Consider the following 23,245-nt stretch of genomic DNA (forward strand, 5'->3'; position numbering starts at 1 on the left):
TTAAGTTATTATGCCCAGTAGAACGATGCCAATTTATGCCAGCTGAAGTTCCTGCCCTTTGTAGTGCCTAGCAGTTAGTGGAATGTGAACCTAAAGAGTATCCATGAGCTCTCCCTAGATGATAACTTATGTTAGGGTCATTAAAGTTTGGACTCTGAGAGAGGCATTTGCAGCTGGCTTTTCACGTGCCCAAAATACTCTTATCCCCTGTTTCTTCTGAGAAAGATAGGATACTCATAGTATTGAGACATTTAAAAAAATAAATAAAAAAAAGAGGAATAGCAGGAAGATTAGACCTTAATTTAGAGTAGTGTTGATAGATTTTTAAAACACTATGACAGATAAATGGATATTTTTTAAAAAAAATGGTTATCGTAGCTTCACAATGTCTATGTTTTCATAATTTAACATACATTAGTTCAAAGTGAATTTAGGGATGGTGAAATATGCTAGCTTGATGATCTTGGAGACTAAGGGAGTTGGGCATTGAAAGTCAATGAGACTCGGGCATCTAATGCCCATTGGCACTTTTAAAACTCTTACCCTGCAGATTGGGTATGTTTACAGAACAGGTATAGCATGAGTAGTGGAAGTGCAAGCTCCTTTACACTGTTCTGCCAGTGTGTCAGTGAAATGGGGTAGCCTAATCTCCACGGCCCGTTCAGTCTTTGGGTGGTCTTTTGTCAATCAATGCAAATTGTGGTAGTGGTGTTTTACGATATGAACATTTGTTCACTGGGAATTGGTCTGAACTCCAACAACTTATTTAGTAAATGATGCTGAACAGCCATCAGATGGGAATGACTTTGCGATCTGGGTTGACCTTGAACCGGTGACCTAAGAGTGAAAAGTTCCATGCTCCTTTAACAGTTCCCTGAAACATTAAGTCTCTGCAATGGAGAAATTCAGTCTTTGTTTTCCCATAAACATGCTGTTGAAAAGAAAAAAATTAGTATGTTGTTTTAGTGAGTTTTATGTATCTAGAGACTGCAGTACTATGTATTTTGAAGGCTGCATGTGCCAGGTTTGGTGGAGGTCTTGTGAAAATTCTAGTAAACACAAGAATTAAAATAGTGTATGAAAAACTCTCTTACAGTTTCTCTTACCTTTACTTCCAGGCAACTACAGTAAGCAGCAAAACTTCACCCAAAGGGAATGCAATGAGCAACTTCTTTGGAAAAGCTGCCATGAGTAAGCATGATATTGTATGCATCTGTCTCCTGAAATCATTGCGGTAATGGGTGGGCTAATTGTAGTAAGGAACTACTTTGGAAATCATTGTTTAAGTAAAGTATTGAAGCAGTTAAAATATGGATGATAACAAGTGTGTATTCTTTGCTATATAGGAGAGTTGTAAGTGGAATATTCCTATACTAAAAACTTACTAGGTGGAGATCAATTGGGCTGACACTTGTCATACAGATTTTTAACACAGGAGGACTTTTTATTGCATAAAATTTTTGATTTAAAATGAGCATATTTGGGCAGGAGAACTGACTCCTTGAAAATAGTTCCTGAAAACTGCTATACACAGTGTGTGTTAGTGGTAGTGATTTGAGAAAAAAAGCAAAGGAGGAAGAGGTAGCTGGTCTTGGAATTTAGATGATTTGTGGGATAATAAAGAGCGGACAATTGGAATGGATGAATGAGGGAGATTTTTCTAAGTGAAATTGTGAAGATTCTGAAAGGAAAGGGTTTGGGGAACAAACGTGTCAGACTTTCTTCAAATGTGCACCGGTAGCAAGGAAAGTAGGAGGAGCCAAGGAGGTGTTTCTGGAACAAAGCTGGGGGTGATATTGGTAGTGTTGCTATGAAACACATCTCCTGGATTTTGCACAGTGCAGGATCTGGCATGGAGCATTTACTAAATGATATTAGAGTAGTGTCTGATCATAGCGATAGAGATCCGCTTAAGTTTCCATTGTAAGTCTTTGTTTTGTTAAGTATGACAGTGTAAGGTGAGGAGATTGTCATCATAAACTTTAAAATTATATGAACAGTTATTACCATGAATCCAATTAAATACTTAATATCTACAAAGAGCCCAAGATCAGAAGAACACATTCTAAAAAGTGGAGAAGCTGACATAAAATGGAAAGGTAACTAATTTGGAATAAATGACTTTCTTCCTCTACTTTGTTGCCATGTGTGGTGTGCTATGTACTACCCTGGTACTGAGCTCCTGCGAATATACCCCTTCAATGACCTTTGTCTGGTGACTGAAAGGATGGAGCAGTATTGCCAGGAACAAGGGGGCCGAGAGAAACTTGGCTCTTGGGAACTAATATCTGTCTTCCCTAGCCTCAGAAACTTTATCTCAAGTCTCTGGCAGTGACAAACAATGATTGGGTCCTCTGACTTTTGCTGCTCAACATGCGGATAGTCATTTTGTGTCATAGGTAAGATGCGTTACCTAGCTAGGATCACTGAAATTTTGCTAGATGAAGCAGCTGGCACGTTTTTGATGGACCTTCATCCAACTGACGGCTTGATTCAGCATGAGCCAAAGGGTGGGTGCCAGAAAGATGCTGATGGCAATTTTATTAGACTGTCAGCAGTCTCTGATCCCATTGGTCTTGTGGTTTTGTTGACTCAGTTGTTGAATATTTACTCTTACTCCTTGAAGTATCTAAGATGTGGGTTTTAGCTTGTCATCTCTCCAATTCAGTATACATTTAAGGCTGCTGAGTGAAATCAAGGCATTGTGGTTAGACTGCTGGTGTATAAGACCACTGCCTATCATTCTGACCAATATTGTCTCACTTGTTCTTTGTATTCCCCTGTCTGTCTGTGTCCACCTGTTGTCTCTTGTCTTGTACTTAGATTGTAATCTCTTTGGGGCAGGGACCATCTCTTTAGTCTGTGATTGTACAGTGCCTAGCACAGCTGGGTCCTAAGTTATAACTATGGCTCCTCGGTGCTGTGGTAATACAAGTAATAATCGTGGGCTACAGTGTCATGACCATAGAGGCTAAACACAGCTCCATCTGCACTTCATCAGTCCTGGATTTTGCTGTTTCTCTGCTTCTCGTACCTGACTAATATTTGGACTTGGGTAGGAGTGAAGTGGCTGAGCTGAACCCAGAAGATGGAAATTATGTTGCGTTGAGGGATTCATCTAGAGCAGTAGAGGGGATCATGCCTGCCCTTTCATGTGGAAGTGTAGTGCTTCCCTTTTTCTGGTACGGCTTGCAGTTGTAAGGTCATATAGGATCCCTTGATGCTTCTGGATTTGGTCTGTAGTGACTTCTTCCATCTGTGGCTGACTGAGACTACAACCTTTCCTTTTGCGTGCAGACTCTGTTTATTAATTCCTTTGTCATTTCCAGTCCATGTCAAATAACCAGTGTGCGCTCTTACTTTGTTTGTATTATTCACAGATAAGCTTAAAGTCAACTCTGAGTGTGAACAGCCAAAGGAAGAAAAAACAGTAGCCAAGCCCTCAGTTTCGGTAGTGGAACCAAAATCACCCCCCAGTGCAGCAGTGGAGAAACCTGGGAAGAAAATGGAGCCCATGAAAATTCAGCAGAAGGACAAAAGAAGGTACAGCAGTGGTTTTCAGACTCTGATCTATAGGACCGCTTGCTGATGGTCTGCAGAGAGCTGCCTGGTCACATGGTGCTGGCTCAAATCCTTGTTTCCAGCAACATAAATTGCATTAAAGACAGCTAAAAATATATTAAAAAATTTTCCTGCTATTTCTTTTCCATGTAAGCAATAGCTGTAGCTACAATAGGGACATTATGCAATTGCAAATGGTAGGGCGGTAGTCCAGGTAATCACCAGTGGGCGGGGGAGGTGTTCTACGAGACAATCTCTTTATGAAGTTGCGGCCCAAACTGAACAAACTTGGTAACCTTTGAGAGCAATATGGGGAGCTGGCAAGAGCACCTGTATTGCAGGGTGGATTTATATTCCCAAGCTTGTGTACAGACAGCTTTCAGCATGTGAAGTTCTGCTTGATGGTTGAAGTAACTGATGTACTGCTGCATTTTAAGACACTGAATTACCTTGGGTGATGTTCCAAGTAAAATTAAGTGCAGTCCTGTGTTTTTAATCCAACCCAAGCTGACAGACCAAAAATCATCACAGCCTCATGGCTGTTTGGTGGCCTGGGTATAATTAATTGGTGGTCTCATTCCATTTCCTGCTGCATAGGTATACACATCCCCCAGCTCACTGTCACAGCTGCTGCTAATTGGCTTCCTTGTAGATCGTCTCATTTGAGAAGCCAAGGGCCTGGAAACTGCACGTTGGCAGTGCAGTGTAGGGAAGGCTACTTGGGTTTACCTGTTCTATGAATATGCAGAGGCCTTCAGCCTCCAGGGCTTTTAGTCTGGCATGTCGTGCCAGCTCTAAAAGAAGAAAGAAGCTGTTTTACTTTTCCAGTAGCAAAATGCGATTACATTAAAAAAGTCTTTAAAAAATGGCTCCAGAAATCTGAGACACTACCTCATAGTCAGTGGCAAGGAGTCTATCAAAATAACTTCTGAGTGGGTCTGTTAGGACACTAGTTCTTAGAAGGCTGAGCTGTGGTGACGAGGTCAGTAATGCACTCCTGCCAGGCTACCTTGGTCAAGCGAGATGAGGTTCTAGACAAACCTCTCTGCATGCTGCACTGGAGGGGTGCTAGAGAAACTTTTGCCATATGAAGAGCTGGGACTGGGTGAGAAGGATGGTCCTAAAAAAAAAAAAGTCCATACATGTGTGCGCGTGTGTATCCACTTACGTACTTAGTTGTGCATTTTGGAGATGTCTGCAAGGTACTTGCTTTCCTTGTGATCTGAAGATTGTAATTATGAAGATTGTAGTTGCCTAAATCTGTGTCTTTTTTTTTATAAGCACACCAGAGGGGTGAAGCATGTTCAATTTGTTCCTTTGTGCCAGTAGAGCGAAGAGGGTGGATATGTCAGATAATGAGGGGAAAGAGGATGAAAATCTGAAGAAAAAGAGGAGGCGAATCAAGCGACCTCAGTCTGACAGCAGTGAAGATGAAGGTAAAAAGATGTGATTACAAGAAACTAACCAAGGAAACCTGGGGCAGGGGTTCTTGTTTTGACCATATTACTAAGTGATACCACCACCCAAAGCTATTAAAGTCAACAGTTGAGGGAATAATTTGGAAGACCCAAGAAGTATTTGTGGGCCGACTATCCATGCAAGTGGCTGCAGTCCGAGTTTTTTTCAATATTTTTGCCACAAGCCACCTCAGTGTACATTCTGGAGGCCCCAAGTAATTTGGTCTTACCGTAGCTGAGCTCAGACCTGGCTCTGTCCTCGGCGAGTATGTTGCCAGTTGCACTATCTTGTGCAAAGTGGTTTCTTTGATATCCTGTGAAAGGTATAGCGCCGCCTCAGTGTCATAACCAGTTCATTTAGTAAATTGTAAGTAGGGTGCCTCAGGAGTTAGTTTTTAGGATCTTGAGTATTCATAATGTTTATAGAAATGGTTTGGATGACAATACTAAAAGTGAGACTTTCAAGAATACAGATAATAGAGAAACGGGATGCAAAACAATACAGCCTGACCCAGCAACATGCTGAGTGTTTTTGATGCTCATTGACTTTTTGATAGAAGCTGAATGCACAGAACTGTGCAAGATAGAGGCCTGTAACAAGGAACAGCACAGCCAGATTCCAAAGGATTTGGGTATTGGAGGTCACAGATGCCGTTCAATGTAGATAATTGGGAACCAAACTGGGGAATGCGTGTTAAATGAAACAATCGTTCAACAAGCTGATCAGGAAAAGAATTCGGAGGTTGTTGAAAAATGAATGAAACCATCATTCAGTGCACAACAAGAAAAGGTACAACAGATGCTAGGTTGTATTGGAAAAGGATTGGAATACAGAATGAGAATTTGCTTTATGAGAAATACTGTGCAGTATTCAAGAAACATTCCTAAAATGAATAGAGGTTGTCATAGAAGTTAAACATGGGAAAGACCTCTTAGATTATATTGTCAATCTCCCTGCTAATGCAGAATTGCTTTCTTTGTTCACGTTTTGTCCAATCTAGTTTTAGATGTCCCACATGATTTGGACTTCTACCACTTCCCTTGTGAAGCTGTTCCTCAGGCTGATTAAATCTCTCAGGGACTTTTCCCTGATGTTCCATCTTAATTTTCCCTTTCTTAATTTAGTCACATTATTCCTAAATACAACTCCTTGTACACTGTTTTAAAAAACACAAAAAAACCCTGCTCACCCTCCTTGGTATTTACATCTTCATGTTATCTGGCCTTTCCCTTTAGTTCCCAAGCTCTTATGAGGGAAGATTAAAATCAGCCTGTCTAGCCACCTGATCACTTTCATTGCTCTACTGTGATTTTCTTCCAATTTGTCAATATCATTCTGGTAAGAAAGTGACCCGAACCGAATGCATTATTTCAAGTTTCCAGCAGAGCCAAAGAAAGAGACTATTCCCAATGTTCCATTGGCCTCTTTTTTTGCTGCTATATTGCATTGCAAGTGCATCATATTTGCTGTTCACCAACACTTCTGTCTCTTTTCTGCATTAGAGTTCTTCTGGTCTCTCCCATTCAATATCTGCTCTGGATTATTATATTTTGGGTAGTTAGGTCTTCTGGGTACACTATCTTGTCACTTTCCTCAAAATTTGATCCAGGGGTATATGTGTTCTCTTCTTCCTGTCTGGGTGTGTCTAGAACAGGGCAGGCAAACTTTTTGGCTCGAGGGTCACATCAGGGAATAGAAATTGTATGGCAGGCCATGAGTGCTCACAAAATTGGGAGGGGAGAGCTCTGGTTGGGGGTGCGGGCTCTGGGGTGGGGCTGGGGATGAGGAGTTTGGGGTGTAGGAGGGAGCTCTGGGCTGGGACTGAGGGGTTTGGAGGGTGGGAGGGGGATCAGGGCAGGGGTGGGGAAGGGGTGCAGGTTCCCACTGGAGGTGTGGGCTCTGGGGTGGGGCTGAGGATGAGAGGTTTGGGGTGCTGGGGGGTGCTCCGGGCTGGGATCGAAGGGTTTGGAGAGCGGGAGGGAGATCAGGGCTGGGGCAAGGAGTTGGGGTGTGGGGAGAGGCTCAGGGGTGCAGGCTCCGAGCGGTGCTTACCTCAAACGGCTCCCAGAAGCAGGGGCATGTCCCTTCTCCAGCTCCAACGCGGAGGCGTGGCCAGGCAGCTCTGCACGCTACCCCATCCGCAGGCGCTGCCCCTGCAGCTCCCATTGAAGTGCTGGAGGGGGCCATTGGAGCATAGAGGAGCCGGAGTGGGGCCATGCCGCAGCTTCCGGGAGCCGTGTGGTGCAGCCCCTGACCCAGCACCCCTGCTGGAGCAGGGCCGAGCCACGTGGTGTAGTTCCCGACCCAGCGCCCTGGCCAGAGCTTGCGGGCCATAGATTGCCCACCCCTGCTCTAGTAAATTACCTCAGTTGTCCTTCCTTTGTTTTCAGTTTTCTGTTCATTGTCTCTTTACTCTAAGAATGTCGCCATCAGGCTCTTAATTAAATTAGAAATATAGGAACTGCCACACAGGATCACACCAGTGGTTCATCTGGCCCAGTATCCTGTCTCTGAATATGTAGCTCATAGGTGTTGTAAATAGTTTTGGCATAGTGCTACCTCTCTTCCCCTTTTGCCCCAGTTCACTTAAATTGATTGTAGCCAACCCGAGTCAGTTTTGAATCCAGAAGACTGGTACCTCTATTGCTTAGGCAAAGACCATCTCAATCAAATCTGATTTAAGAACAAGGAGGGGCTGGAATTCATTGGAGTACTCAGACAAGAGCAGTGTGTCATCAGCAGAAATGCATAACATTCAGTGTGTGTGTGTAATATAAGAACAAGAATATAATCGATTCCAGTGCTTCATGAATCCAAGCGCCCGCCTTGTTCGTATCCTGTTTGTTTTAGAAGATTTTCACTTGAGCGATGTAGTTATCAATTTGTCAAATTAGGCGTTGTCTAGGCTAGAAAGTGTTGCTGCTTTGATTTTATCGGTATAGTTAGTGTCAAAACCCTTGCTAGGGTGGATGCAGTTATACCTGTATAGCTTACTGCAGTTCAGGAAGTGCATTACACTGTATTGGTATAAGGCACCTTTATACTGGTATAACTATCAGGAAACAGATCACACCCCTAACCAAATTTAGGCATCTAGGTAAGAGATTGAAGTCCAGGACCTCCATGGGAGCATTCTCTGCAATGCTTCCAGTTCCATGCGCAGGGCCAGTTAGACAAGCAAACCTGCAGGTCTGAATGCGTGGATGAGACAATGGTATAGGGAGGAGGGGTTTAGATTTATTAGGAACTGGGGAAACTTTTTGGGAAATGGGGAGCCTATACAGGAACCATGAGCTCTACCTAAACCAAAATGGAATCAGTTTGCTGGCACTAAACACTAATAAGGTCATACAGCAGTTTTGAAATTAATAGCTGGGGGAAAGCCGACAGGTGTGGAGGAGCACATACATGGTTCAGACAGAGACATCCCTTAGGGGAGGATCTATTAATAGAGATTCTCTGTGTCCTAGTAAGGAGTAGAGGATGGAAGATGATAAAATACAGGTAGGATCTGATGAGAAACAGTCAAATGAAAAAGAATCCTATTCAATGACATCATGTAATGGCAGACAGCTAAAAAGTGACAATTTTTTAAAGTGCTTATATACAAATGCTAGAAGTCTAAATAATAAGATGGGTGAACTAGAGTTCCTTGTATATGACGATATCAATATAATAGGCTGTGACAAGTTGGATCACAGAAACCCCCTTGGGGACTGCCACCTGTTGAGACTACCTCTGAGCCCGTTTTCCCCCTGGGACTTCAGAACCTTGCCTTGTTTGAGCCAGACACGCTTGCCTGCTGCAAACATAGACTCAAGTCTGAACCGTGTCCCCTAAAAGCTTCAGGCTTAACTGAAAACAGCTTAAGTGTTCCTGTCTCCAACACTCAGATGCCCAGCTCTCAATGGGGTCCAAACCCCAAATAAATCCGTTTTACCTGCATAAAGCTTATACAGGGTAAACTCATAAATTGTTCACCCTCTATAACACTGATAGAGAGATATGTACAGCTGTTTTTCCCCTCTCCCTCTCCCCCCCCGGTATTAATACATACTCTGGGTTAATTAATAAGTAAAAAGTGATTTTATTAAATACAAGTGGATTCAAGTGGTTCCAAGTAATAACAAACAGAACAAAGTGAATTATCAAGCAAAATAAAATAAAACATGCAAGTCTAAGCCTAATACAGTAAGAAAACTGAATACAGATAAAATCTCACCCTCAGAGATGTTTCAATAAGCTTCTATCACAGACTGGATGCCTTCCTAGTTTGAGCACAATCCTGTCCCCTGGTACAGCCCTTGTTCCAGCTTAGGTGGTAGCTAGGGGATTTCTCATGACTGCCGCCCCCTTTGTTCTGTTCCACCCCCTTATATAGTTTTGGCACAACGCAGGAATCTTTTTGTCTCTCTGCGTCCCCACCCCTCCTTCTAAATGGAAAAGCACCAGGTTTAAGATGGATTTCAGTACCAGGTGACATGGTCACATGTCCTGTGAGATCCCAAGCCTTCATTCCTCCCAGCCTGACTCACAGGAAGGCCTGCCTGCAAATAGCACCATCCACAGTCAATTGTCCTGGTTGATGGGAGCCATCAAGATTTCAAACCATCATTAATGGCCCACACTTTGCATAACTACAATAGACCCTTAGAGTTATATTTCATATTTCTAGTTTCAGGCACAAGAATGATACGTACATACAAATAGGATGACCACACTCAGTAGATTATAAGATTTTTAATGATACCTTACAAGAGACCTTTTGCATGAAGCATATTCCAGTTACATTACATTCACACTCATTAGCATATTTTCATAAAATCATGTAGAGTGCAACGTCACATAGGCATCACAGAAACTTGGTGGAATGAGGATTATCAATGGGACACAGTAATACCAGAATACAAAATATATCGAAAGGACAGAACAGGTTGTGCTGGTGGGGCAGTGGCACTATATGTGAAAGAAAGCATAGAATCAAGACACCATAATAGAGGCTCAACTTAAATATATACCCCAAATTAAAAAACATACTAAGAGAACCAAAAAAGTGCCACCATGGCTAAACAACAAAGTAAAAGAAGCAGTGAGAGGCAACAAGGCATCCTTTTAAAAAGTGGAAGTTAAATCCTAGTGAGGAAAATAGAAAGCAGCATAAACTCTGGCAAGTGAAGTGTAAAAATATAATTTGGAAGGCCAAAAAAGAATTTGAAGAACAGCCAAAGACTCAAAAAGTAATAGCAAAACAATTTTAAAGTACATCAGAAGCAGGAAGCCTGCTAAACAACCAGTGGGGCCATTGAACAATTGAGATGCTAAAGGAGTACTCAAGGATGATAAGGCCATTGCGGAGAAACTAAATGAATTCTTTGCTTCGGTCTTCACAGCTGAGGATGTGAGGGAGATTCCCAAACCTGAGCCATTCTTTTTAGGTGACAGATCTGAGGAACTGTCCCAGATTGAGGTGTCATTAGAAGAGGCTTTGGAACAAATTGATCAATTAAACAGGTAATAAAATACTAGGACCAGATGATATTCACACATGAGTTCTGAAGCAACTCAAATGTGAAATTGCAGAACTACCAACTGTGGCTTGTAACCTATCATTTAAATCCACTTCTGTACCAGATGACTGGAGGATAGCTAATGAGAAGCCAATTTTTAAAAAGGGCTCCAGAGGTGATCCTGGCAATTAGAGGCTAGTAAGCCTGAGTTCAGTACCGGGCACACTGGTTGAAACTATAGTAAAGAACAGAATAGTTAGGCATATACTGAACGTAATTTGTCGGGGAAGAGTCAACATGGTTTTTGTAAAGGGAAATCATGCCTCACCAATCTACTAGAATTCTTTGAGAGGGTCAACAAGCATGTGGACAAGGGGGATCCAGTGGATATAGTGTACTTTCATTTTCAGAGAGCCTGTGACAGTGTTCCTCACCACAGGCTCTTAAGCAAAGTAAGCTGTTATGGGATAAGAGGGAAGTTCCTCTCATGGATTGGTAACTGGTTAAAAGATAGGAAACAAACGGTAGGAATAAATGGTCAGTTTTCAGAATGGAGAGAGGTAAATAGTGGTGTCCCCCGGGGGTCTGTACTGGGACCAGTCCTATTCAACATATTCATAAATGATCTGGAAAAAGGGGTAAAGAGTGACATGGCAAAATTTGCAGATGATACAAAACTACTCAAGATAAATCCAAAGCAGACTGGGAAGAGCTACAAAGGGATCTCTCAAAACTGGGTGACTGGGCAAGAAAATGGCAGATGAAACTCACTGTTGATAAATGCGAAGTAATGCACATTGGAAAACATAATCCCAACTATACATATAAAACGCTGGGGTCTAAATCAGCTGAAAACATTCACTCAATGTGTAGCAGCAATCAAAAAAGCTAACAATGTTGGGAATCATTAAGAAAGGGATAGATAAGATGACAGAAAATATCATACTGCCACTATATAAATCCATGGTGCACCCACATCTTGAATACTGTGTGCAGATGTGGTCGCCCTATCTCAAAAAAGATATATTGGAATTGGAAAAGGTTCAGAAAAGGACAACAAAAATAATTAGGGGTATGGAATGGCTTCCGTATGAGGAGATATTAATGAGACTGGGACTTTTAGGCTTGGAAAAGGGATGACTAAGGGGGGATATGATTGAAGTCTATAAAATCATGACTGGTGTGAAGAAAGTAAATAAGGAAGTGTTATTTACTCCTTCTCATCACATAAGAACTAGGGTCACCAAATGAAATTAATAGGCAGCAGGTTTAAAATAAACAAAAGGAAGTATTTCTTCACACAACGCACAGTTAACCTGTAGAACTCTTTGCCAGAGGATGAAGGCCAAGACTATAATAGGGTTCAAAAAAGAGCTAGATAATTTCCTGGAGGTTAGGTCCATCAATGGCTATTAGCCAGGAGGGGCAGGGGTGGTGTCCCTAGCCTCTGTTTGCCAGAAGCTGGGAATGGGTGACAGGGGATGGATCACTTGATGATTACCTGTTCTGTTCATTCCCTATGGGGCACCCTTCATTGGGCATTGTGGGAAGACAGGATACTGAGCTAGATGGACCTTTGGTCTGACCCAATATGGTTGTTCTTATGCTAGCAGGTTTAGTCCTCTGGCTAGCCTTCAGTGAATGTTTCAAGCCTTGCAAAGGAGTTTTCCAGACCGTAGTTACTTTCAGAATAATTGCAAATGAGGAGAATTTGAAACTGTCTGCAACTTTTCACCTGGGAAAGGCTAGTAGCGAGCTTTGTCTATCTCGGCAGGTAGCACCTGCAGAAAAGATCAGTGATTAGGTGTCACGGGTGAAGAGGCTCGGTGCTCTGGAACCGCTCTGAATGAAGTTCAGACAGAACCCTCCTGTAGGGTGGCAGCCCGCAGGGCACACACTCACAAGGGCGAGCCTGCTTGGCTTCATTGCCTCCTGGGTCTGACCTCAGAGTGTTCAGCATGCGTTTCACGCCATGAGTTCCCCACAGCGACTCCACCTGAATAGGACCCCTGGGAAAGCCTTACGTGCCCCCTTAAGCGGCCATGCACCCACAGCTTCCCAGTCAGCAGTGACTCTCAGCCAGCGCTGTAAAACAGAAGGGTTTATTTGTCATCTGGAATACAGCATAAACAGTTCTTGTTAGCAGAGAAAGTGGGAAGGTTCAGCAAAGTCCATCGGGGGGGCGGGGCGGGAGGGGGAGGCAGGGCTCTGGATCCCCCTGAGTCCCAAACCAGAAGACTGCCCAACTTCCAGCAGCCTTCCCTCAGTCATGCCCAGTTACCCATCCTCCGTCTCTTTCCTGGGCATCTCTCTTTGGTCTCCAACTCCTTCGGCTGGCTCCTTGCAGAAGATGGACCCTGGCCATCAGTTGCCAGGATACAGTGTGTCTGGGTGTTGACTGGGCCCAGGGAACTATGTGGCAGTCAGACCTGTCCTCGAGGGGTCTCTGCCACAATCACCCACCCTTGTCCCATCACCTAGATACTTGTGCAACACATAGGGGGAAACTGGGGCACTCATACTGTTCATGGAAAACATTGAGAGTTCCCACTTCATCACATTAGGTTCTTGTGTTTGCATGACACCTGCCACATATCGACTATTTGCAGCAAGGTGAAATACCGAGTCATGTGATCCTGCTCACTGTTTGTGTTTCTGTGTCTCGGTCACCGGAGTAGTTATGAGATTGAGTCCTGGTTTGAAGAACGTAATTTATTATTTAGTATTGGCAGCCAACTGTTTCACTTGAGCCCTGCTTAACCTATGAAGGTCAGCTGGCCACACGCCTGGCACAGTCAGAACTCTTAACGCTGACCTAATCGGTTGGGATAGTTACAGATCCAGAATTCATGTTACACCTACAGTATGCACGCTGCTCTACAGCCAGCCGAGGCAGGGAGGAGGTGGAGCCCAGCAGGAACTGTGTCCCCCCTGCCAACACTTTCATTGTTCTTATTAAGCAATAGGTTGGAGGAGGAAGTTTTCCCCCCACTACTGCCTCTCCCCAGGTTTGAAGCCTTACATTGTAGCAACTTTCACTTGGGCTGAAGAGGACTCTTCTTATAGCCATGTAAGCTAGTCAGAACTGTGCCTCTGGAGTGATGCAAGGCACTTCTCCCCATTGCCCTGCGCTGAACTCACAACCCCCTCACATCTCTCTCCCTCTGCCGCACCCACATCTCTTACACGACTGCAAACCTTGTTGGCTTCTGTCTGGCAAAGGTATGGGAAGCGCCAATGCTGCTGCGGCTGCTCTCCACGGGCTCCAGAAGGTAGCACAGCATCAGGTTTTGTTCCATTTGCAATTTGAAGCCATTGAGAACTGGGAGTCTGCAGTACCTCTGACGATGTAGCCAGTCACTTGGGGCTTAAACCTGGACTTAGATGCCTGACTTTAGGCATGCAACTTGGAACATTTTGCCCTGACTTTAATAAGACAGCAGCTTTACAGGCAAGGGCTAAATGTGCTTAACAAATGCCATGGGAAATGCTGCAAGCCAACATGGGGGCACTGTCCCAAATGCCATCACTATGTTCAGCTCTTTTTCTCTTGGCAGATGTCTCAGTATCTCCCACACCTCAAGAAGCTACCCCCCCCTTGCCTTCTCCAGAGCCTGCACTGAAGATTGAACTAGAACCAGAAACGACTGAGGTAATGGCACATTATGGTGACAACTTGCATTTATATGTGTTTTTGTCTTGATAAAATGAAGAAATCCAGGGTGTTTGCAGAAGCAGGGCTGTAGGGTGTGCTGGGGCGGGGCGAATAGTTGGTCAGACCTGACTTTGATAATGAGACGGACAACGTTTGGCTCTTGGTGATCACGCCCATAGAAGCTCTCTACACACACCCTGCCTTAACTCTTGGTCCCTTGTGATACCCTTCAGGCTTCGACAGGAGGGAAGAAGCGGAAACGGAAGCGCGTGCTGAAATCCAAAACATTTGTGGATGATGAAGGCTGCATGGGTAAGAATAGCTAGCGTTCTCCCGCACCCACACGTAGGGGCTCACTTTATTGAAGTCACTGGGGTTTTTTGCAAGTTTTACAGACTAAACCTATCCAGGGAAGGGCCCCACAGTATCACTTTATTCTTCTTTTCTTGAGCTCTGAGGATTCCAACTCCACTTTCCCGTATGTAACTGTCCCTCTGTCAGAGAAGGGTGGAGTGGAGTTGTCATTGACTGTCTCATGCTCAATCGAAAACTTTTTGAATATTTTCTTTTGTTCCCTCTTTCCTACCATTATAACCAGCAGTAGCACTTTCCCTCCTTTTCAAAAATGCATCTCTTTATTAAAAAAAAAAAAAAAATCCTTGGATTCATTGGTGACACAAAGCAGATAGAATGGTCCAGAACAGCTGGGTTATACCAATGAATCTGGCCCTCAATATAATGCGGAATACCCCAAATAAACTGGGTAAGAGCAACAAGCAGCATGTTGGGGATTTGGGATTTAAAACTCTGAAAAGCAAGTCCTTTGTTCCTAGCAGTCCTGTGTTCTCTTGCCCTTGGGAGGAGGTAGGTCTGAGCACAGATCTGGGAGCCAGGAATGTTTAAATTTTAACCCAGCTCTGATTCATATGGTGATTTTGAACAAGGCACCTATTTCCCTACCTTGCAAGAGTGTTATAAGATTTAGGTAATGTTTATAAAGTTCTTTAAATTTGAAAAACTGGTGGAAGCATTATTTATACTAAGCACAATGTGTGCCTGATCCTACAAGATACTGAGTGTCCTCAACTCCTCTTGATTTGAATGGGATCCAGGGAGCTTAGCTTATTCCAGGAGAGGGATCAGGTCCTGTGTTTTATATCTCCTTTAAAGAAAGCTAAAGCTACCAGGAAAGTAACTGGCTTCAATAGTAGCTAAAGGCTCTAGTACTAGGTTTTTGTCAGAGGGAAACGGATTTGTTGAGAATTGCATGTTGACATGATGGGGTGTTTTGGAAGGAAAATGAAAACCTTGCTCCACAGCTAGTGGTTTTAATAAGGTCTGCATCCAGACCTTGCCATAATGAACATTAAAGCTTTTATTTCCAGCAAAGAATTCTGCATTCCTTTTTCTATTCAGCCTTTTCCAAATGTGCCAGTACTGGGAAGCTTGCCTTTTTCCCCCACTGGACCATGGGTTTAAATGGTCTCTTGTGAAATAGGCAGACCTTTGGTTTACAAATTAATATCCACTACAGTTTTATGAAGGGGAAAATAAGGCCCCTGTGGTGCACTTGGAAAAGGCTCAGAGTAGCCAGGACAGAGTCAGATGGGGCTATGATGCTGAAGAATTGGGTAAGAAGGAAATACTACTGAATGTACCAAAAATTTGCACCAGTCTGTGGTCCAGAACTTGCTGTGTCCCCATTTCATCCCATCTCTCCCCCTGCCCCATGTGGGCCTGATAATCCTACGGTCTTGCAAAGCTCCTGGGCTGATATCAAATATTTGTATCATTTGAATTATGGGATTTTTCACCTTTTTAAAATGCGTTAAAGCTGCCAAGATCAGAGCCAAGATATTGGATCTTCCAATCTCATTGTTCGGAATATCATCTTGCTATATACCCTCCCTTGAGTGTCTCCATGGTTTTAGTGCCACTTTCCCAAGAACTACTACAACTAGAAACTGGTGATTGTAAAGCAAATCAAAAAACTAAGCACCTGCAGCACCTAGTTGAAGTCAGCGGGAATTGTGGGTGCTCACCATCTCCTAGGATCAGGTCCTTAATCTAAAGGCTCGTCTAATCACAAATGTTGTATAGTTTTTTAACCATGCTGACATAGCTGAAGTTCTACAACCTCCTCCCATCACCATTACCACCCCAGTGTGGATGCAGTTATACTGGTATAAAGGTACTTCTGCTCATATAGCTCAGGGCTTGTCTGCATGGGGAATGTTTTAACAGGTGCACAGCTGTAGTTCTATAGTTCTGATCACTCATGGGGACACTCTTACTCCAGTATAAGAGTGGCTTTATTTTAGGTTTAGCTTAAACACCTTTCCAAGTGACACAAGCTAAACTGAAAAAAGGCACTTTTATGCTGGAATAAGAATGTCTACATGGTGGGCTATTTTGGTATAACTATAGTGGTTTAAACTCACACCTTAAATTATACAAAAAAATAACTTTCCTGTGTATATGAGACCTGCATCCCAGAAAGGAAGGAGAGTCGCTCATACTGGTTTAAGGTACCTGGATACCGTTATAACTGTGTCCACGCGGGGGGTTATTACTACTGTAACTTTCCGTTGTTAATTAATAATCACACCCCTAACCAAAAGAGTGTTACTGGTTCAAAAACTGTATGTGGACCAGTCTTACTTAACTCTGCTTCTTATGAGATTGGTTGCTAATGTCACAGTGGGACACTTTCAGATTTAGTAAACTCCTCCAAGTATTGGGCCTGGTCCAGGCCTGTGAGAGTGTTTCAATCCCTGTCTACCATGGAAAAGCAGCACTTGAAATGTGCACTGGCTACTACAAAAACGCAAGACAACCTAGCAAAGAAAAACGTTCAGCTAAATGCTAGATTCTCTGTCCTACAGACAGTCTCTTACAACTTGGGCCTAATGGAAACCCTCAATAAATGATTGCACACAGATAGGATAGTTTAACCTCCGAGGATAATTCATGCTAAGAGCAAAGGTGGGGAGTGAGTCGGCCAGGAATATCGGCCTCTTAAGGCTGCTTGTTGAAAAGCTAATTGATTGTAAAGAGAAACTGGCTTATGTTTAGAGTCCCTGTTTGACTGACTAATCACACAGAGGAGCAGGGTTTAGTACCACAGGGACTGGTGCTAAATGGTTTCTCCTTACAGCCACGGATTGTGTAGAAGACCTCATTTGATTTAGCTGGTACAACTAAAAGCCAATTTTCCAGAAGTGAAGTTCAGACCCCTGCAAAAAAAGAGTAGAGTTGCTAAAGAAAAAATGGTTTACTAGAAACCTACCAGAACGCTGCATTAGAAGCTGGTGGATCAGTGTTTGCTTGTGGATGTTGATGGTTGCCATCAGTGGAGTTGGGTCCAGATCCATTTTAGTAAGCATTGTTTTATAGACCTAAAGACTCCATCATTAAACGCTATGACAGCACTGAAAGGGGGGAATCCCACTAAGTAATACTCATTCAATGATTGGTTGGTTACTAAATGAACCCTTTCCAGTACTGCTTTGAAATGCCAGCTATTTACTCTCTCTGTAGAAAAAATCAACCATCTAGGTTTAATTTGTGTCTCTCCCTAGCTTGTAAAAACTTTCAGAGAGGTGTTATGTAAAAAAAACGAGCTCATCATCTGAATTTCAGAAGCACCAAGCTCTCTCTATCTAGGTATACATATAATCATCATCACAACAGCATCCAAATCAAGTCAGTGGACCTTCAGGTGCTCAGTATGATGGGTTCCCCCTGGGGTGCCACCTGGAACTGGGGTACCACTGAGCCCCCTGACTCACCAGCATGGGCTCCCTCTTACACTGTACTGCTCTGACAAGCTGCAAAGCCCTCCAGGCTTCAGCCTGCACTCTCACCACATACATACAGGTAGGGCCACACCCAGTTGCAGTTACATGTAAGTGCTTTGACCAGGCCCTGCATACAAAGGCGACAGCTAGGGCAACAACCAGCTCCTCAGGCACATACCCCCTCTGGAGTATAAACCCAAAACTATAGCGTATTGTGCACAGGGAAGTGTACAGCGTAAGCTCATAAAATTTACCCCCTCCCTCAGTGTGGAGAGGAATATGCAACAGCCTTCTGCCCCTAAGTTATGATTCCCACACACTGTTTTAGATAAAGCAAAAATAAGTTTAACTACAAAAGATAAATTTTAAGTGATTATAAGTGATAGCAAACACCTCAAAGCAGATTGCCTAGCAAATAAACAAAAAACGCAAACTAAGCTTAAGATACTAAATAGATTGGATATGAATAGCAGATTCTCACCCTAAGAGATGATACAAACAGGCTGCAGATTCTTAAGGGGCAAGCTGCACTTGCTTTGCAGCTTGGAATCCACAGGTGTTCCATTCACAGGCTAAAAATCCCTTTTGTCTGGGTCCAGCCCTTTCCCCAGTTCAATCTTTTTTCCTCAGGTGTTTCCAGGAGTCTTCTTGGTGGGTAGCGAAGAACACCAGATGATGTCACTCCCTGCCTTATATAGCTTTTACATATGGCGGGAGCCCTTTGTTTCGTAGCTTAGCTCCCAGACCGGTCTGTGGAAAAACACTAACATCGCAAGATGGAGTCCAAAGACATGTAGTCACATCACATGTCTTTGTCGAGTCATAGCAGCCATTACTCAGAGGCTGTCTGTAGCATCCTCAGGAAGGCTTCCCAGGGGGAGATAAGCTTCTTCTAAGGCCTATTGTTTTCCTAATGGTCCATTACCCTGAATAGGCCCTTCCCCATCCACTGTCTAGAATGAAACCATCTTGTCTAGTGGGCATTACCCAGGTGCAACTACATTGGAAATACGGATATATAGTCAATATTCATAACTTCAGATACAAAAATGATGCATGCATACAAACAGGATAATCATAGTCAGCAAATCATAACCTTTTCAATGACACCTCACATGCCTTGCGTAAAATACATGATGATTATGTCATAATCTTATCATAATATCACTGTGAAGAATATGGGGTGCAATGTCATGCTCAAGAGCTTGGAAAATCAGACCATCTGTGTATCATGTTTTTTGTAAGCATTGGTGGAAAAGGTTGCCCTAGCAATGCTGTTGTGGGAGTGGATGGGATTTGGATTGGGCTGTTGAACCTTTCCGTACTTGGGTAATGACTCAGATTCAGTCCTGGTCAGTAGTTACTGAAAGCCGTTACTCTCTGATGGCTGCTGCGTGTTCTGTGAAAGGTGAATTGGTGTCTGCAATCTAGTCCCTAGTGGACAGTCGTCCTTGTTGCAAAAATCTTCAGTGTACTTGGCACCCTCCCTGTTGTAGGGTCTATGCAATGAGAAGATTTGGCAACTGAACTGCTCTCTCACCCAGGGAGGCAGTCCCACCCAACTGGGCTGAAGGGCTTGGGTGGGGAGCCTGCTGTCTGGCGGACTATGCACTTAGATACCAAGGAGATGGGCACTGCATAAGGCCCTAGGTAGAAGAAAGGACATAATCCTCCACAGCTGTTAATGTGCCATCTTTCACTACGTAATCTCACTCCATTCATCTTAAAAGTGATGGAGGCAGTCTAGCCCAGTCGATAAGAGCACTGGACTGGGACTCAGGAGCCCTGGGTTTTATTCCCAGCTCTGTGATCTGCTGAGAGACCTTGGACAAGTCATTCCACCTCTGGCCTCTGTTTCCCCATCAGTAAAATGGGGACAATGATACATGCTGCCTCTAAGTGCTTTGAGATCAGTGGGTGAAGAGCACTGCATAAGAGCTAGGTATTGTTACTGTGTCAGTGGGAGCTATCCCAGCTAGCTCTTTTGTTTTTGGCCTCTGCCTTGCTGACATTGTCGTAATTGACATCACGAATCTGGTTGAGTGCCCTCTGCTGGACACTCACCAGACTGCTGTGAGGGGATCCAAATGCTGAATTCCACGTGCCCTTAATTTGCTGGGGCTGGGTAGAGTGTAGCTTGGCTTTAGGCCTCTAGGCACGCGCTCCAGGAGCAAATCTTGTGCCTGACTCCCTTTTTGGCAGTGTGGACTCCAGGACCAAGGCAATTGGACTTTGAAGCTGGAGTCATCTCCCCCAAGCCTCCTCAGCAGCTCTTACATGTTCCCCAGAATGCCACCAAAGGTGTGAGACTTCTAGTTTACCTCATAGAATATCAGAGTTGGAAGGGACCTCAGGAGGTCATCTAGTCCAACCCCCTGCTCAAAGCAGGACCGATCCCCGACTAAATCATCCCAGCCAGGGCTTTGTCAAGCCTGACCTTAAAAACTTCTAGGGAAGGAGATTCCACCACCTCCCTAGGTAACGCATTCCAGTGTTTCACCACCCTCTTAGAGAAAAAGTTTTTCCTAATATCCAACCTAAATCTCCCCCACTGCAACTTGAGACCATTACTCCTTGTTCTGTCATCTGCTACCACTGAGAACAGTCTAGAGCCATCCTCTTTGGAACCCCCTTTCAGGTAGTTGAAAGCAGCTGTCAAATCCCCCCTCATTCTTCTCTTCTGAAGACTAAACATCCCCAGTTCCCTCAGCCTCTCCTCATAAGTCATGTGTTCCAGTCCCCTAATCATTTTTGTTGCCCTCCGCTGGACTCATACACAGGACCTGTACAAAATAACAAATGCGCCTATATGCATTTCGCTGTCTCCGGCTCCTCCCCACTCCGGAGAGGTCTTTGGGCTTGGGCAGAATCCTCTGGGGTGTCCAGGATCCTTACTCTGCATCTTGTGACTTCTGTTCTGAATCAGAGTCTTTCCAGCCCCACTGGCTTTCTCCGACCTTGGCTGGTCCCTGGTGAAAGTTGACTCTTCAAAAACCTACCTGCCTCCTCCGTTCTCCCTCCCAGACTCTCCTGTCCTTCTTCTGTTTCCTCCTGAGTCTGTCTTTTTTTTTTTAACCCCTGTTTGTCACCTATCTCTGCCCTGTTTGGGTATTTCTCTCTGTAGACAAGTAGGAGAAGCTACTTCCACCTTTCCATGCCCTACTGTTTGGTCCAGAGCATGTGTTAATCTTAACTCCTCTTCATTGTCCCTGATTTGGTAGGGGGCTACATATTGCCATCTGTATCAGCAACTGGTACATTCCGCATCCACATAGAGGCATTCCCTGATGCAGCAATTTTATAACAACTTTGTAGCATCAACAAGAATTCATACACTGAACCGAGGCAGAGTCTCCAAATTGTCCCACTTGCATACCTGAAAACTGCAGAGCCAGGATGCTATTAATTTTAACTGTCCTTGTGTTGTGTGCCTCTCATACACCCTCATTGATTCCCTGAATGTACTGCTTGGTTGGTTGCAACTGTTCTGAGCAAAGGCTTAACCACTCCTGCCACGTTCTCTTTCCAGTGACTGAAAAGGTTTATGAGAGCGAATCCTGTTCAGATAGTGAAGAGGAATTCATCAAGTCCAAGCTGCCAGCTGCACACAGTCAGTCCACGGCAGCTGTGAAGAAAGAACCCAAGGAGGATCGGAAGGGCCTGAAGAAAGGGGCAGCCACAGCCAGCAAAGCCAACAAACAAGTCTCCATCATGGGCTTCTTCCAGAAGAAATGAACTGAATCTCTTCCCCACGATCCCTGGGCGGTTTGGAAATGTCACTCCTTTCAGTAGCTTTCGGCTTTGGAGGAGAACAACAGACGGGTTACCCTGGTGGGAAATATCTAGTTTACTGTGGAAGTAAGCTGTCTGCACCAGGTTTTGCATCAGAAAACTTAATTGTATCCATATCTTGTAATTCTCTTTCTATGCTAAGCCATATAGAAAGCAGTAGCTGGGAGCAAGCTCTAGAGGAACACTTAGAGATCCGTTAACTTGTTTACATGATGACATTTTAAAATTTTTAAGCATGGCCTTTGACCTATCTGGTACTAAGGCCTGTTCCAGGAGTAGATGGACAAAATAAGAAGCTAATCCTTTTAGTGGAATCATTTGATTTTTTTTTTGTCTTGTTTGTTTAAACGTTCAGGTTAAAAACTATAACGTAACAGGCACACACACAAATAGTGAACATCTGCTGCAGTTATAACTGGATGAAATGAATTTGATTTCTCCCCCAAGGCTGGTAAATAGTTTTCTCTCTGCCTTTATAATCTTTGTCCAGCAAAGTACCACATATAAAATTCTCTCAACCATTTCTTCCTTAAGTACGTCCTCTGTAAAGTGCTTGGATGCCTAATTATAGACCATGGCACTGCTTGTGCTCCATCACTCTTTGCAAAAACATCATTAATGGCTTCCTACGCAGTTGGATACAGTGAACCTGGGACAAGGCCGAAGCCCAACCAGCCGCTGGGAAAGGAACTGTGTGCTCAGCTCTACGAGTGGGTGGGTTTTGACTCAAAGGTGGGCATGTGGGTGGGTTGTCCTGATGAAAGTGGCAGTGTACTTGCCTGCATCGTAGCCAGGGACAGAAAGAAGTATGCAGCTCCTCTTTTGTTGGCTTTTATTTATTTAAAGTCTAATGGGAATGTGCCATGTACAAATGTTTTTTTTTTTTTTTTTTAAAGTCTAGTGTCTAAGGAAATGTGCCATAGCAAAATACTGGTTCCAAGGAACCAACAGCCTGTGAAGATGTGCAACACACTGGGGCCCAAATTGTCAAAAATGACTAGAGATTTCGGTTGTCTGAGCTCTCGTTTACAGCTAAAATTTAGATGGACCTCTCTATGTTGCTCAGGGGTGTGAAAAATTCACACCCCGGGGCACTGTGGTTAAGATGACCTAATCCCCAGTGTAAACGCAGCTGTGTTGATGGGAGAATTCTTTAGTCGACCTAACTAGCACTGCTCAGGGTGGTGGATTCTGCACATGGACAGAAAACCCCCTTCTGTTGAGCTAGGCAACATCGACACTATGGTGCTACAGGTGAGTAAGGTTTGGCATGTTTCGGACATGTTTTAATAGAAGTAGAGGGCCACCATTGGAAAAGGATGGAAATCTTTACAATGAACTTTTGTATCTTTCCCAGAAAAATACCACTTCAATGTTTCTATTTTTCTTGGCATAGCTGGAAGTATATTCTAAGAGTAATGTTAAATAATAAAACCCTTTAAACACTTACCGTCTTTTGTTTGTGTTACTGA

General features: G+C 43.8%; 1 protein-coding gene across 3 annotated transcripts in view; it reads left to right on the forward strand.

Moving 5' to 3' along the window:
• The window catches only part of POLD3 (DNA polymerase delta 3, accessory subunit), a 45,298-nt gene that overhangs the window by 15,994 nt on the left and 6,059 nt on the right, over nt 1-23,245 (forward strand). Inside the window, exons 7-12 of one of the 3 annotated variants that reach the window (XM_048838914.2) lie at nt 1,119-1,191; nt 3,381-3,543; nt 4,888-4,997; nt 14,084-14,178; nt 14,415-14,493; nt 21,511-23,223. In XM_048838914.2, the coding sequence (XP_048694871.1) occupies nt 1,119-1,191; nt 3,381-3,543; nt 4,888-4,997; nt 14,084-14,178; nt 14,415-14,493; nt 21,511-21,716 (726 nt within the window). In that variant the 3' untranslated portion in view covers nt 21,717-23,223. Of the gene's footprint in view, nt 1-1,118; nt 1,192-3,380; nt 3,544-4,887; nt 4,998-14,083; nt 14,179-14,414; nt 14,494-21,510; nt 23,224-23,245 lie in introns of those variants that run through there. The other 2 variants (XM_048838925.2, XM_048838936.2) reach the window with 2 other exon arrangements.

This window comes from Caretta caretta, chromosome 1, assembly GCF_965140235.1.
Source record: "Caretta caretta isolate rCarCar2 chromosome 1, rCarCar1.hap1, whole genome shotgun sequence".
NCBI classification, from domain to species: domain Eukaryota; kingdom Metazoa; phylum Chordata; order Testudines; family Cheloniidae; genus Caretta; species Caretta caretta.